The 15,788-nt window shown below is 45.2% G+C and overlaps 1 protein-coding gene and 1 long non-coding RNA gene across 2 annotated transcripts; one reads left to right on the top strand and one right to left on the bottom strand.

Moving 5' to 3' along the window:
- Nucleotides 1-12,026: 12,026 nt before the first annotated feature.
- Nucleotides 12,027-13,860, bottom strand: CAVIN3 (caveolae associated protein 3). Its single transcript, XM_041730672.1, has 2 exons — nucleotides 13,381-13,860; nucleotides 12,027-12,859 (listed from the first exon to the last, which is right to left on the bottom strand). The coding sequence occupies exons 1-2, from the start codon at nucleotides 13,786-13,788 to the stop codon at nucleotides 12,452-12,454; spliced, it is 816 nt and encodes a 271-aa protein (XP_041586606.1). The 5' UTR covers nucleotides 13,789-13,860; the 3' UTR covers nucleotides 12,027-12,451.
- An 89-nt stretch (nucleotides 13,861-13,949) lies between these two features.
- LOC121476579 lies at nucleotides 13,950-15,478 on the top strand. Its single transcript, XR_005983966.1, has 3 exons — nucleotides 13,950-14,144; nucleotides 14,499-14,588; nucleotides 14,663-15,478. It is a non-coding gene; the product is annotated as an uncharacterized LOC121476579 (long non-coding RNA).
- The last annotated feature ends 310 nt before the right edge of the window (nucleotides 15,479-15,788 follow it).

Raw genomic sequence — 15,788 nt, 5'->3', positions numbered from 1 at the left:
GAAAAGAACTGGCAAAATAAATGGCAGATGAAAAATATTTTTAAAATGTTGCTATAGAGAAGATGAAAATTGTGATCTAATATTTCTTCATCAATTTTAAAGACTTGGCAGTTCAAACTACAGCATAGAGATGCAAAACATGGGAATACCAATGTGCTGTGGTAATTCAGGTCTTCCATTAGTTTTTACAGGCTATCAATTTTAAACATTTAAAGATCCAGAAGGTCTTGAATTGGGAATTATCTAAACTAGTAATCAAATGCAATACATAACTTGTGACATTAGGCCTGATTTTCTTTATTTGTAAAAATGACATGATAATGATCCCTACTTTATAAGGCTGACATGGAAATCCAATGCAAAAGTTTAGGATAGAGCTTGGCATACAGAAAGTCTTAATAAATGTAACCTATTTGTGACCAATTCTTGGGGAGTGCAATCTCAGGAAAGCAAGAGTGAGGTCAAAGGAAGAATTGAGACCTCCCCAGAAGAGGAAGGAAATGAGGCCCAGAAAAGGAAGGAAAGCAAATACAAGATGGTACAATAGGAGAGCAGGACTATAGCATCTCAAAAAATGTTGATAGATGGACCACATGACACCACTTCAACCTGAGAATAGTCCCTTTGGGCAGCTGCTTGGTTGGACCTGAGTGCTAGACATGCTGCAGGTTGCTCCCACAGTGCCTGGTGCAATGGACCTCAAACCAAAGCCTGGCCCTTGCCCCCAGATAGCCAGATCAGCAGTCAGTCTTAGGTGATGAGACAAATGTGGCAATTCTCAGGGCTTTGCCTCCTCAGCCAAGAAGCCAGGCTGGTGGCTGAGGGCCTGGGGGCAGCATGGGTATGGCTACATGGATCAAGAAAGGACATAAAGCAACAAGTGTTGGCAAAGATGTGGATAAAAAGGAACCCTAGTGCACTCTTGATGGGAATGCAAACTGGTGTGACCACTTGGAAACCAATATGGAAGTTCCTCAAAAAGTAAAAAATATAACTACCCTATGATCTAGTAATCACACTACTTGGTATTTGCTCAAAAAAGCCCCACAAAAACACTAATTCAAAGGGATACATGAGGGATCCCTGGGTGGCGCAGCGGTTTGGCGCCTGCCTTTGGCCCAGGGCGCGATCCTGGAGACCCGGGATTGAATCCCACGTCGGGCTCCCGGTGCATGGAGCCTGCTTCTCCCTCTGCCTGTGTCTCTGCCTCTCTCTCTCTCTGTGTGACTATCATAAATAAATAAAAATTAAAAAAAAATCAAAGGGATACATGAACCTCTAAATTTATAGCAGCATTATTTATAATAGCCAAGCTATGGAAGCAGCTCAAGTGTTTATCAAATTGATGAATGTAAAGAGAAGATACATAAACATACAATGGAATATTAGCCAGCAAAAAGAATGAAATCTTGCCATTTGCAACAATATGGATAGAACTATAATGCTAAGTGAAATAAGTCAGTCAGAGAAAGACAAATATCACATGATTTCACTCATATGCAGAATTTAAGAAACAAAACACAGGAAAATAAAAAGAAAAATCAAAAAACAAACTCTTAACTATAGAGAACAGATAGTCATCAGAGAGGAGGTGGGTGGGAGGATGGGTGAAATGGGTGAAATAAGTGAAGGGGATTAAGAGTATACTTATTATGATGAGCACTGAGTAATGTATAGAATTATTGAATCACTGTATTATATACCTAAAACTAATATAAATTGTATGTTAATTATACTGGAATTAAAACTTGATAGATAGATAGATGACAGATAGATAGATAGATAGATAGATAGATCTCTCCCTTAAAAAAAAAAGGTCATGGGGTGTCTGGCTGGCTCTGTCAGTAGAGCATGCAACTCTTGGTCTTGGGGTTGTGAGTTTGAGCCCCATACTGAGTGTAGAGATTAGTTAAAAATAAAATCTTTTAGACAGAGGTAAACAAACCAAAAAGGACTCTTAATAATAGAGAACAAACTGAGGGTTGATAGAGGGAGATAGATGGGGGATGGGCTAGATGAGGAATGGGTATCAAGGAGGGTGCTTGTGATGAGCACTGGGTGTTATATGTAAATGATGAGTCACTGTATTCTACTCTTAAAACCAATATTGCACTGCATGTTAACCAATAGAATTTAAATAAAAATTTAAAAATAAATAAATAAATAAATAATAGAGGCACCTGGGTGGCTCATTTGGCTAAAGATTCAACTCTTGGTTTCAGCTCAGGTCGTGATCTCAGGGTCATGAGATTGAACCCCAAGCTGGGCCCTGGGCTCAGCATGGAGTCTCTTTGAGATTTTCTCCCTCTCCCTCAGCCCCTCCCCCTCTTCTCATGTGCTCTCTCTGTCTCAAATAAATAAATAATCTTTTAAAAAATAATAAAATAAAATAATTTTTAAAAATAAATAAGGACATAAAGTGGGCCTAGAATATTTTTAATAAAAAATATTTGACATTAATTATAAATAATAGCCAAAGAACATATAGAAATAATGTGTCAGATCAAAGAGAAAATTAAGGGGATCCCTGGGTGGCGCAGTGGTTTGGCGCCTGCCTTTGGCCCAGGGCGCGATCCTGGAGACCCGGGATCGAATCCCACGTCGGGCTCCCGGTGCATGGAGCCTGCTTCTCCCTCTGCCTTTATCTCTGCCTTGTCTCTGCCTCTCTCTCTCTGTATGACTATCATAAATAAATAATAAAAACAAAAAAATTTTTTTAAAAAAAAGAGAAAATTAAAATCAAACTAAAGGACTGAGTATGTGAGAATGAGTGTGAAGGGAAAAAGAAATGAAAACTCTAAGGAGAAAGAAGACAAAGAACAGACAAAAGAAGCAAGACTGCATTGTGGCTTCCACGGACTCTTTGCCTTCATGACTCCTTCACCCATTAAAAATAATAATAATAAATAATAATAATAATACAAATACATACACACATATATATAATATTTTATGATTGCATTGGTATAAAGGCCAATATAATATTAAAACATTTCATTTTTTTACCTAAAAGTTCATTTTTTTCTTCTGATTAAAAAAAAAATTTTAAATACTCTTATGACCCAGAAAGGATTGTGGGCCCCAGCCATTGTCTCTACTGTGCTTTAATGGGCCCTGAGAGGAAACAACAGAGCTCCAAAAACAATTAACAGGGCTCCCTCCAAAAGCCAACTCCTTCAGGCAGGTTCTTGTTTATCCTTGTGTTCCCAGCACCTCCTGGAATAAATTTGCCTATTTTCCAAGTATTCAGCTAATGCCTACTCCATGCCAGGTGCTGTGCTAGATGCTAGGGATATGAAGAGAAATAAGATGTTGCCCTTGCCTTCTGTGTTGGTTACAGTGTCAATGGGACTATGTCTATTAAGATTTATATATTTTCAGGAGAAAACCAAATATACACACTAAAAAGCTAAAGCTGGGGCTAAACAAAAAGTATGTTTATTAGTTCACATAAATGAAAATGTGGCAAGTGCTGGATTCCTGCCTGACTGAATTTAAGGATCAAGTGTGATCATAACAAAACCACCATGACCAGTAAGCTCTCATGGGCCTGGCACCATCCTGAGCACTTTACACATATCCACTCATTTAATTCACAACAAACCTACAAAGTAGGTAGTGGGGTTTTTTGGTTCTGCTTTGGTTTGGTTTTTTGGTATATAGCCATGTAATAGAATGTTACTAAGCAGTAAAAAGGAATGTAGTTCTGATACGCTGCATAGTGTGGATGAACCTTGACAATAGTGTGCTAAGTGAAAGATGCCCATCACAAATGGGCGTATATTGTATCATTCACTTTATCTGAAATGTCCAGAATAGACAAATCTGTAGAACCATGAAGTACATTAGTGATTGCCAGCCTTGAGGGAGGCAGGAACGGGGTACTGGGTTTCTTTTGAAAGTGATGAAAATGTTCTAGGATTAAGAGTATTGATGCTTGCACAATTTCGTGAATAGACAAAAATCATTGAATTGTATACTTTAAAAAGGTGAATTTTATGGTACATGTGTTATATCTCAATAAAGCTGTTATTAAGAAAGAAAAATGTCATCCCAACATTCTGTCAGGTTGGTGGCTTTGGGATGGTGAAGTGAGCGATGGGACCAGTGTATCCTGTGTTCATGTGCCGGCACCTCTTTTGCTATAGTGGGTTCCTTGATCCCATAACAAAGTAGGCAGTGTTATTAACTCCATTTTGGCCAAAAGCAAATGAATACTCAATGTCTCTCCATTTCTCAATGTGTCTCCATTTCTCAGCTCTGCCTTCCAGTGGACAGTCTCTTAAGTCTTCATAGTGGCCCAAACTTATTGGTTATTTATGAGAGAAAAATTCACACGAATTCTTTATAAAGAATCTACAGGATTTGGTAACTCACTGGATGTAGGGATTGGGATGGTGTGGGGGCAAAGAGACAGATCTTTAGTTGTAACACTTTCTAAGGTAAATATAGAAGAGAATCTTGACTTTTGAGAAAAGATGCACACAGTTTGGCATATGTTGGATTTAGCATTTCAATAAGATACTAAGATGAATATACTTTTTTTTTTTTTTTACTATATCTCAGGTCCTTCTAAAAAGTCACTCGAGAAACTTACATAAAAATAAATAATACAGGGCTTCTGTGTGGCTCAGTCTATCAAGTGTCCAACTCTTGGTTTCAGCTCATGTAATGATCTTGCGGTCATGGGACTGAGCCCCACGTCGAGCTCTGTGTTCCATGCAGAATCTGCTTCAGATTCTTTCTCTCTGCCCCTCCCTGCTTGCTCTCTCTCTCTTTTATCTCTCTCTCTCTAGCTCTCTCAAATAAATAAAATCTTAAGAAAAAAAAAATCTTGAGAGATACTACAACAACATAAATAATAAATAGAAAAAAGAGAGATACTACAACAACATAAATAATAAATAGAAATCAGCGGGCACTGGGGTGGCTCAGTTGGCTAATGGACTGACTCTTGATTTTGGCTCAGGTCATGATCTTGGGACTGTGAGATAAAGCCCTGCACTGGGTTCTGCACTGAGCTGGAAATCTGTTTGATATTCTTTCTCTCCATCCACGCCCCCCACCCCTCTCTTCCCTCTCTCTCTCAAATAAATAAATAAAATTTTAAAAAATAAATAAATAGAAATTAGGTTGGAGGGAAGATCATTTCTCCTCAGGAAACCTCCCGTATAATTACTACCACCCCTGCTGTGTTAGAAGCCCTATTTGTATGCTCCCATAGCACCTTATATTTCTCTCAGCATAGCATTTATTTAAAACTTTATTATTACTGTCATTTTAATATAAGTTCTATGATGGTTCTATTACAGTCCTATTACATATCTATCCATGTAATATACCATCCATCTTCATTATGTAGCACAAGAAAGAGAAAACGAATGAATGAATGAATAAATTAAAAATCTTATTTAATCCTTCTAAGACAGCTGGAAAAAGGAAATTATCATTCACCAGCAATGAAGCTTGGATGTCTTTGACTATGAAAGCCATGTTTCTTTCCATGTACCTTGACACATACCTATTCAAAATGGATATGAGTAAACTAAAACAATACACAAAAGAATGGCCAAGATTTGGGATGCTGGTTAAAGCAACTGCCCTAGGGCATGATTCTGGAGCCCCAGGATCGAGTCCCACATGGGGCTACCTGCATGGAACCTGCTTTTCCCTCTGCCTGTGTCTCTGCCTCTCTCTCTCTCTCTCTCTCTCTGTGTGTGTCTCTTATGAATAAATGAGTAAAATCTTAAAAAAAAAGAAGAATGGCCAAAATTTGATAACAGATCCCAAGGAATGGCTGAATAAACCAGCAATGTTTGGCCTGAGGAAGATATTATGGAAGAAATTTTAGATGGGCCTGTCTTGTATGTCCTGCTGGAGCTGAACTCCAAGGATATACACATCATAAAAATAAATTTTGTTTTACAGATGTTGCTGAAGGGAAGCCAACCACCACATAGGAGAAACCATAAAGACAGATTTTGATCTTAGTATAAAGAAGTCTCCTATCAATCAAAGTTGCCCAAAAATAGAGATGCCTGAGAGGTAGTGAGTTCCTTGTCATCTGGCTTTTTCAAGCACAGGCCAACTAGGGATAGAGATGGTAGTGGATGTTGTGTTGGAAATGCAGAGGGATTGGATGGCTTTTGGTTCCCTTCAATGCTGAAGTTATGTGATCCAATTCTCCATAAAGAAAAGTCAAAAGGGTCTCCTGTACTTAACAGGGAAAGAAATTTCCTACCAGGAATGTATATATTTTTACCCAAGTTGGAGGAATGCCACAACAGAAAATGGTCATCGCAGTTACCTGGATAATCATGTCAATTATCTTCATCCCATTTCCACCATTCTATTTTCTTACACTTTAAGATCTTACTTTGGTTACCCATGTTGCAGAATGGAAAATGTTCTGACTAGCTAGCTAAATTAAATTAAAATTAAATTCATTTAGCATTTGGATTTATCAGGGAAATTAATGAATCCAGCACTTCTGTGGTCAGTTATTGCCTCTCTCAGCCAAATCATGCTGGGACGCATAATAAATGTGTGCTTCTTGTCTGAAGAACTGAGAACCAAACTCTGAATTTTGGTAAGCCACCAGTGTGCCTCCATCCTGTTTAAAGCGGTCATCTAAATGCTACATATGCTAGAAGACAAGTTGGTACTTTGTGTCAGTCTCCACTACTTTTTTTTTTTTTTTTTGCCTTTTTAAAAAAGTTTTATTTATTTATTTGAGACAGAGATACAGCAAGAGAGAGCATACGCAAGGGAGAAGGGCAGAGTAAAGGGGAGAAACACAACCCCGCGAAGCAGGGTGCCCAAAGAGGAGATGGAATCCAGGACCTGGGACCTTGGCCTGAGCCAAGGTTTCTCCTCATCCATCAATGAGGATGGCCTAGCAATAGCTCATTTTATACTTATTATCCAGTAATTACCATCCAGTCTTCCCTTGGATTCATATATACATTGATCTCACTAATATCTGAGAACCACCACTCAGGCAGTGATACTTATTCTGTGTCCTCCTAGATGTTGCCAAGGCTGTGTTGCCAGATTTTGTCCACCAAAACTCAGTGAATGACTCTCCACCCACTTCTATGATAAGCCTGTCCCATTTTCCCTGAATTAGAAATTCTACTCTCTTGGTTTTCCTCTTTTTGAAGTGAATACATGTAAGGTAATGAACAGTGTATTTTTTTCGGTTAAGGACCATTTTGGTGGAGTGTTGGAAGGGGAGGATGTTAACTGTGCAGTAGGGGACATTACTCAGAAGCACTTTTCTGCCTTGAATTCTGAATTTGGAATTGCTGCTTCAATCAACTAGAGATATCTATCCCCCCAGGAAAAGCTCATGCTTTCTCCATGGGTGCAATCTGTGCTTTCTTTGGGGGCCTTTGACACTACTATTGTTGCTCATTTGGTGTTCAATACTTACCAGAGGAACCAATGACAAAGTACACACATGAACTGACACACATGAACTGACCTCCATATTATCCTCTTTTATGTAACTGCAGGCCATCTCAGAAAGTACTGAAACTGGTATGTATTCTGGAATCAGTGTCTTGCTTAGGAAAAACTATATATAGTAAGGCATATGGGGCAACCTTGCTGTCCTCATTCTGGAGAGTCACCCAGATTCCATGTTCCTGAGGCTTGGGAGTGTGTGAGATAGGCAGCTTTTTTCCCAGGTGAGAAAATAGGTCCATGTTACTACACTCCTAGGAAATCAATGTACTCTCTGTGCAAGGAGTGAGTATGAGTGCAACAGGCTTGGAGGACGTGACTTGTTGACTCTGTGCAGTGTGTGAGAGTGTGACTGTGTGTGTGTGTCTGTGTGTGAGAGAGAACCAGAGGGAAAGCGAGACAGAGAGAGGATGAAGACAGATAGAGAAACAGAGAAATAAGAGAAAATGAGAGACACAGCGTGAGGTAGACCCCCCCAGAAGATATGTCCCAATGACACCAAAAGACGGACTCAGTCAACATTCTCAAAAGAACAAAAAACCAAAACCTCCTCAAGCAGTACATTTTAGAGTCCTAAGACCATGGGTGGTCAACAGTGCAGATGCTTGGTAACCAAGAGTCTCCATATTATCTAGGCCTCCATTCATAATAAGCAACAGTTCCAAAATTAGTATTTAGTATGGGGGTAGCTAAAACTTCCAGTTCATTGCGAAACAGAAGTGGTGAAAGCAGGCATCTTTGTCTTGTTCTTGATCTTAAGGGAACGCTTTCAATCCTTTTTTTTTTTTTTTTAAGCTTTCAATCCATCATTGAGTATGATTCTGTAAGCCTTGGGGGCCTTGAATCTGTCCACTCTGTACCCTCGTTTGTACTTCTTGCACCCTCTAGCCACTTGCTTGGACCACCACAACCACCTTCTAAAGTGAGTTTCCAGGAACCCTGAGTGGCTCAGTGGATGAACCTCTGCCTTCAGATCAGTACGTGATCCCAGGTCCTGGGATTGAGTCCCGCATCGGGCTTCCTGCAGGGAGCCAGTCTCCACTACTTTTAGTTTATAACATTAATAATAATAGCAATAGTGGTATGATTGAGCACGTATGTAACAAAGAGAACTATTAAGCAATTAAGCTAGTTTTAACTTGATGTTTATTATTTCTCCTGTAGAAGCACCAAGAAGGAATAAAAAGTAACACTCACCCCCAAGTTAACCAAGACTTTAGGTTCCTAGAGGTCAGAGTCTAGGCTCTGAGCCTTCACGTGCTACCCAGTGAGTAATCAAGACACTTTATGTAAGAAATGTGCAGTTGGGTTCTTAATTTTGTCTATGAGTTGAAAGGAAATTGGAACTGTGTATATTTCCAAGGATTTGGAAAAAGAACAAGAACTTGTTTTACCTTCGGGATAGAGAACTGAGCCTGCTCAGACCAGCCCCTCTTTGACGGCAAAACCTTGAAAGGAGTCGCTGCCAGGTAACTGATACAGGCTACATACTAAGGCTTAGAAGCCCACAGGGATAAGCCCTGAATTTCTCCAGGAGAAACAGAGCTACAACAGAGCCAGCCTCCAGGGAAGGACCCCTGGGCACAGAGCTGAACAAGGAGACCTCTGGCTTGAGGCGTCAGCCAGGACACCAGTACCCCAACAGTGGCATCGTGTGGACATAAGAAGCAATAGCAGCAGAGACATTGAAGGTCTGAGAGACAAGGAGATGGTATGAACTTCCTGGTATAACTGTACAATCTAAGGAAGGAGAGGAGCCCTAAAGTGATTTTTTAAAAGATTTTATTTATTCATGAGAGACATACAGAGAGAGAGAGAAGCAGAGACACAGGCAGAGGGAGGAGCAGGCTCCATGCAGGGAGCCTGACGTGGGACTCGATCCTGAGTCTCCAGGATCACGCCCTGGACCGAACGTGGTGCTAAACCGCTGAGCCACCAGGGCTGCCCTAAAGTGATTGATAATAGAATTCCTGCCAATCATGGGCAGTGGGGGCTTAGATTCTTCTAGTTGAATCCATTAAAAAAAATTTTTTTTAATTTAAAAAAATTAAGTCAACTATGGAATTCTCCCATTTTTTTTTTTAAAACATTTTTATTCATCTATTTGAGAGAGAGAGAGCACGTAAGCGGAGGGCGGGGGGAAGGCCAGAGGGAGAGGGAGAAATAGACTCCTGGCTGAGTGCAGAGCCCTACACTGGGTAGATCCCAGGACCCCAAGATCATGACCTATCTGCTCCCATTTTAAATCCCCTCATCTAAAGTACTCCCCTGCCCCACCACCATCTGTATCCTTACTCCTTTCTTTCCTTCAGAGCCCATTACCAGAAAGTCCTTCTAGTTCATGTTTGCTTGTTTTTATCTGTCTCATAAGTATACTTATTTATTCCTGGTCTTCCCCTACATAATCCACAAAGGCAGGGATCTTGTCTTCCTTATGTGCCACTGTATCCCCAGCTTTTTTCTTTTTTTAAGATTTTATTTATTCATGAGAGACAGAGAGAAAGAGAGAGGCAAAGACATAAGCAGGCTCCATGCAGGAAGCCCGATGTGGGACTCAATCCCAGGACTCCAGGACCACACCCCAGGCCGAAGGCAGGCGCCAGAGCGCTGAGCCACCCAGGGATCACCTCCGCAGCTCTTAAAACAGTGCCTGGCAAAAACACCAAGTTCAGTAAATTTTTTTTTTTTTTTTTTTTTTTTTTTAGTTCATGAGAGACACAGAGAGGCAGAGCCACAGGCAGAAGGAGAAGCAGGCTCCTTGCAGGAAACCCAATGCAGAACTTGATCCTGGGACTCCAGGATCATGCCCTGAGCCGAAGGCAGACGCTCAACCGCTGAACCACCCAGGCGTCCCTAAATTCAGTAAATATCTGTTGAATAATTGGATGAAATGAATTATGCCCTTGAAACAAACTCTGCTCCAGGCACTGTGCTAGACATTTATGTAACTTAATCATCACAACTGCCCAATTAATAGGGGCTATCATTATCCCATGTAATAGATGAACAGAGAAATCAAACTAGAACTACTGAACTCTCCTGCCACTTACCATTCCTGTTTTCCATCTCACTATTTACCTTTCCCAAGAACACTGCCTTAAATATCCCCCACTTCTCCTTCAGGTTAGGTTGTGTCCCTTCTGTCTTTCCTCTGAAAATAACATATGTATAACAATCACTACATTTACATCATTCATGTTTGAATCTCCCTAAACTCTGAAGTCCTTGAAGGCTTCAGGATTGTCATTTTGGTGTTCACAAGAGTTCAGATAGAGCCTGGAATACATTAGGTACTCAAAAATGTTTTTGTATGACAATAACTGGATGAATGGGCTGACGACCATGCTCCCAGCCCTAGTGAATTCCCTCACACTTCTCACTTCTTCTGTGATGCTCTTGCTTCATGAGGGCCTACTGTGGGCCAGGCATGGTATGTGGTATGGGAAATACAGAAATTAAAAGAACAATCCCTACAGCAGAAGAGCCACCGTCTAGTGGAATTGGGTGGGGGGAGTAACTACAAACACAACCAGCACAGTTAGTACGGAGGTGTACAGGTGGTACTTTGGGAGCAAGGAAGAGAAGCAGCTGGCCCTGAAACAGGGGTCCCTTGCTGAGTTTTGCAGGAGTAGAGATTAGAAGGACAGCACATAGCTCAGTGTAATTCAATAGAATGACTGGAAGTGGTGCAAGCAGCGAGGCTACAAAAATAGGCGGAAACCAGATCAAGAAAGGTTATAAAGATGTTGAAAGAATAATCAAGAACTCAAGACTTTATTCCACAGGTGATGGACAGGCCTGAATCAGGAGGATGATGGAATCAGATCGGCAGTTCAAATAACAGGGAAGTGAAAGATAAGGCCTCAAGTAGAGCAGTGGTCATGGGTCTTTAAAAAGTAGTCAGACTGCAGAGGTCAAAGCAATAGGATAACTGTTTCTGAGTGGGAGTGGGGGAGAAAGGGAGCAGCCAAGGAGGACTTCCAGGTTTCTGTGTGGATGATGGTGCCATTCCTTGGTAAACAAAACAAAACAAAACAAAGAGGAGGAGCAATTTTTAACGATATACCGTAAGTGCTCAATAAATATCTGTAAAATTGAAATTGGACTTAATTAAAAAGGTAGATTGCTTGCTTCGGACAGATTGAGTTGAAGTACATTTCAACTGCAGCTCAGGACAGTGATTTTAGGGTGTGTGTGATTGGTGGGAAATACCTGCAATAAATGTTCACAGAATATCCAGAATGAGAAGAGGGCTGAGAACAAAAGAAAATCCAACTTTTATGTGGTGTAAGAGGAAAGAGAAACTAAGAGGAAAATCACTTGTTGACATTTATTGAGCACCTACGGCAAGAGACTATACTGGTGGTTCTCCACTAGTACTCAAGAAGCAAGAGGCCAACAGATGATTTCTATGTACCACTAACCAGAGACCAAGATTCATTGGGAACCTGAGAAATGACACAATAATCTTTTCGAAATTGAGCCACACTGCAGGTTCCAACATTTATCTTATGCCCCAGGAGTCTTTTCCTCCCACCCCCTTCACATGGGAGTCTGGATTAGGTGACATTACTTTTATTGACGGTGACTGCAAGCAGGTGTGAGTGGCAGCTCCTCTTTCAGAGGACACAGGCTGGCCTGAAGGAACTGGGAAAGGCAGGCCAGAGTGGGGCTGTGGATGCAGGATTCACTCCTTATTTGGGCGTGAATGCTGCATTCTGAGAGGGAGATTTATTTTAGGATTAGGCATGGAGTCTGGATTAGGTGACATTACTTTTATTGACGGTGACTGCAAGCAGGTGTGAGTGGTGCTCCTCTTTCAGAGGACACAGGCCAGCCTGAAGGAACTGGGAAAGGCAGGCCAGAGTGGGGCTGTGGATGCAGGATTCACTCCTTATTTGGGCGTGAGTGCTGCATTCTGAGCGGGAGATTTCTTTTGGGATTAGGCATAGATAGGCACAGAACGGGCGGCCAGCACCAGCCATCAGGCTGCACTCTCTATTTGAAGCACTGCGGCTTCTTCGGCAGCCCCAGGTCTCCCAGGATCTTCCTTGGTGTCCTGCGGGGGTTCTGACTCCGGCTGGGGCTCCAGCGCAGGCCCGGCTTCCGCGGGCTGGGCGTCAGCGCTCCGGCCGGGCCCAAGGCGGGGCGGCTTGACCGGCGTGGGTGTCGGCGCTGCCGGGCCTTTGCGGCCGGACAAGGCCCTCCGCAGGCTCTGCACCTTCTGCAACCCGGTGCGCCGCAGCCGCCGGGCCCGGGACTCCACCGGCTCCTCGTCTGAGCTCTCCCCGACTGCGGCCTCCGGCTGCTCTGGGGCGGGCTCCGACTGGTCCGCGGCGCCCAAGGGCTCGGGCCCCTTGTGGAAGGCGCCGGCTGGGATTTCAGCCTCGTCCTGCAAGTGATGGACACAGCTCCGACCCCGGCAGCCCCTGCCCCGCGGCGGGCGGCCTGGCCCCCACCCCTGCATGACACCGGGGGGCCGGCCCCACCCCCGGCCTCCGCGGGCCTAAGAGAAAGGACGGACCGTGGGAAAGTCGGGGGCGGGGGGGGCGGGGGGAGCTACCGGGCGAGCTGCAGAAGTTGGCAAAGCAGGGGGGGCCTGCTCAGGCAGGGCGGAGGTCGCAGGGGCAAGGACCGGAGGCAGGGCACAGCGCGGGGGGCGCTTCTGCCGCCGTCACTTCCATTCGGGACGGGCTGGGGCTTGGAGCAGATTCGGCCGACGTGGCCTGAGCTCGAGCCGGGCGAGGGGCGAGGGGCGGGGGCCGAGGGCAGGGGGCCGGGGGCGGGGCCGGGCCGGGCCGGCGCGGCGGGAAGCGGGTGCGGCTGCGCAGTGCGCGCCTCCGGGAGGGGCCAGGAATGCGGGTGTGGCAGGTGGGCGCGGGCCGGGGGAGGCGGGGGCCGGAAGTCACTGACCTTGAAGAGCAGAACGTGGAGCTTCCCGCGCGCCACCAGCAGCCCGTGGTTGGCCTCCAGCCGCTGCACCTGGGCGGCGCGGCGCACGGCGCGCTCCTGGGCGGCATCCGCGTGCGAGCCCACGCGCTCCGCCTTGGCCAGCAGCTGCGCCAGCGCGTCGCTCGTCGAGTCGTGGCTGCGGCTCAGCGCGCCCAGGCCGCTCTGGATGCGGCGCACCGAGCCCGCCAGGCCGCCCTGCCTCCGGGCCAGGCCCCCCTGCCGTTCGCGCAGGGCCTCGAGCATGGTGGCCAGCTTCTCCAGCAGCGTCACCACCGTCACGGCGTGCACCGGGCCCCCCGCCGGCGCGGCGGGCCCCGGCCCCGGCCCCGGCCCCGGCCCCGGCCCCGGCTGCAGAGCGCTCTCCCCCATGAGCCCGCCCGCCCTGCCCCGCGTGCTGTCCCTGCGGCCGCTGGCTGCGCTCTGGGCCGGGGCCTCCCTTCCCGGCTCCTCCCCAGCTCCAGCCGTGACTCAGGCGGGCGGAGCGGGCCCTCCCGGAGGCGGGAAAGAGGGCGGGGGGGGGGGGGGGGTCCTTCGGCCGCGCGGCCCCGGTGCCCCTCCGCCCGCCTTCCATCCGCCCCCCCCTCCCCAAACTCTCCCTGGAAGTTTGAGTTCCCCTCCCTCCGCTCCAGTTCCCTGGTGAGCCTCTTTCTGAACCTACTCCCACCATCGCAAAGGCTGAGCCATGGAAAATTCTGTCGTGCACATGGAGTGGGCAGAGAAACTATGTAAGTGCGGCCCAAGGGTAACCCGAAGGGCTTCCAGAGCCTCGGCCTGCGGCCTCCCTCGCCTCCGAGGGCTGTACTTGTGCGCCGGGGCTGGGGGTAGGTAGGCAGAGAGGCTCTGGGGTGCGCCGCCGCTCAGGGACCCAAGACTGTTTAGGCCTAAGGCCTCGCTTGCTGACCACACAGACTGCTCAGTGCGCACTTGCAGGCCGCAGGCGGGGCATCCCCTGGTATTTTCCTAATAGTCATCGCCAGGGTTTAGCCACAGGCCTCCTAGTATTACTGCCTCTCCAGTTGGGTAGCATTACCCTGTTTTCTTTCTTCTAGTTCTCTCACCTTCTTTTCTTTATGCTTCAGGGGTAAAGCCCAGCCACACCTAGCTCTTAGACTTTAAGCCTGGAGGGCCGGCAGAACACCTCTTCCTTTGAAACCCTTGAAAGAGTTATTGTAAGTGCTGGTATGTCTTTTTGTTTCCACAGAGGTTGGCTGTGGCTCCTGCCTGATTTTTCTTTTTTTTCTAGAAATAGCTGAGAATAACTGCAACGAGTGAGAAAGATTTGAAATTGCTGCTGTAGAGGGGGAAGGAGTGCACATGGAGGGTCCAGTTACTGTGGATCATGAATTTGTAATGTCATCAGTTTGGAAAACCCCTTGTCTTGTCTTTAGCAGTACTTGGTAAACTGATTGTAGGCTCAGGAGTCCAAGCAATCCTTTGATCCTGATCCCTCTCCTCACCCAATCTGTGATGCCCACTTGATAACTGTGGAAGAAACTGTAACTCACTCTGCAAGTTACATGGGAAGGACCCACAGTCTGACACTTTACCTCAGAGGATGGTAGCTATTGCCAGATTTCTGGGGATGCTAAGTTGATGATTGACTTCTACAAACATGAGGCTCTGGAGCCTGAGCCCCCCTAACACAGAAGAAAGACTCCCTTGGGACCCTGTTGGAATCACTGTCTTCCATTGGTCTGTATTTGCTCAAAGAGATGCATCAGGATGTGCCAGATAAAATGCTTTCAAACCAAGGTAACAGAAAACCCAATTCAGTTCTTAAAACAAGAAATCCAATCTAAAGGTAATTGTAAAAGACCATAGAGTGATGATAAATTGTGGGTCAGTCACAGCATCAAATCTAGTTCTTTATACTGCTCCAACTGTGCAGCTTCATTCCCAGGTGTCAGCTTCATTCCCAAAGTAGGCACAAGGTGGCTAAAATACTTTCAGGCCTCATATCAACACACAAGGTCAAGAGGATAAAATGGACCTTTTTTTTTTTTATTATAAACTTATTTTTTATTGCTGTTCAATTTGCCAACATACAGAATAACACCAGTGCTCATCCCATCAGGTGCCCTCCTCAGTGCCCATCACCCAGTCACCCCCACCCCCCACCCACCTCCCCTTCCACCACCCCTAGTTCATTTCCTAGAGTTAGGAGTCTCTCATGTTCTGTCTCCCTTTCTGATATTTCCCACTCATTTTTTCTCCTTTCCCCTTTATTCCCTTTCACTATTTTTTTATATTCTCCAAATGAATGAGACCATATAATGTTTGTCCTTCTCTGATTGACTTCTTTCACTCAGCATAATACCCTCCAGTTCCATCCACATTGAAGCAAATGGTGGGTACTTGTCGTTTCTAAT

The sequence above is a fragment of the Vulpes lagopus genome, chromosome 15 (genome assembly GCF_018345385.1).
Source record: "Vulpes lagopus strain Blue_001 chromosome 15, ASM1834538v1, whole genome shotgun sequence".
NCBI classification, from domain to species: Eukaryota; Metazoa; Chordata; class Mammalia; order Carnivora; family Canidae; genus Vulpes; species Vulpes lagopus.
This window is presented reverse-complemented; position numbering and strand designations above follow the sequence as displayed.

Excerpts from the sequence above, each read along its gene's own strand:
- CAVIN3 (XM_041730672.1), bottom strand. The coding sequence starts at position 13,788 with ATGGGGGAGAGCGCTCTGCAGCCGGGGCCGGGGCCGGGGCCGGGGCCG. Across the intron at positions 12,860-13,380 it reads TCCACGTTCTGCTCTTCAAG|GACGAGGCTGAAATCCCAGC; the intron begins GTCAGTGACTTC and ends CATCACTTGCAG.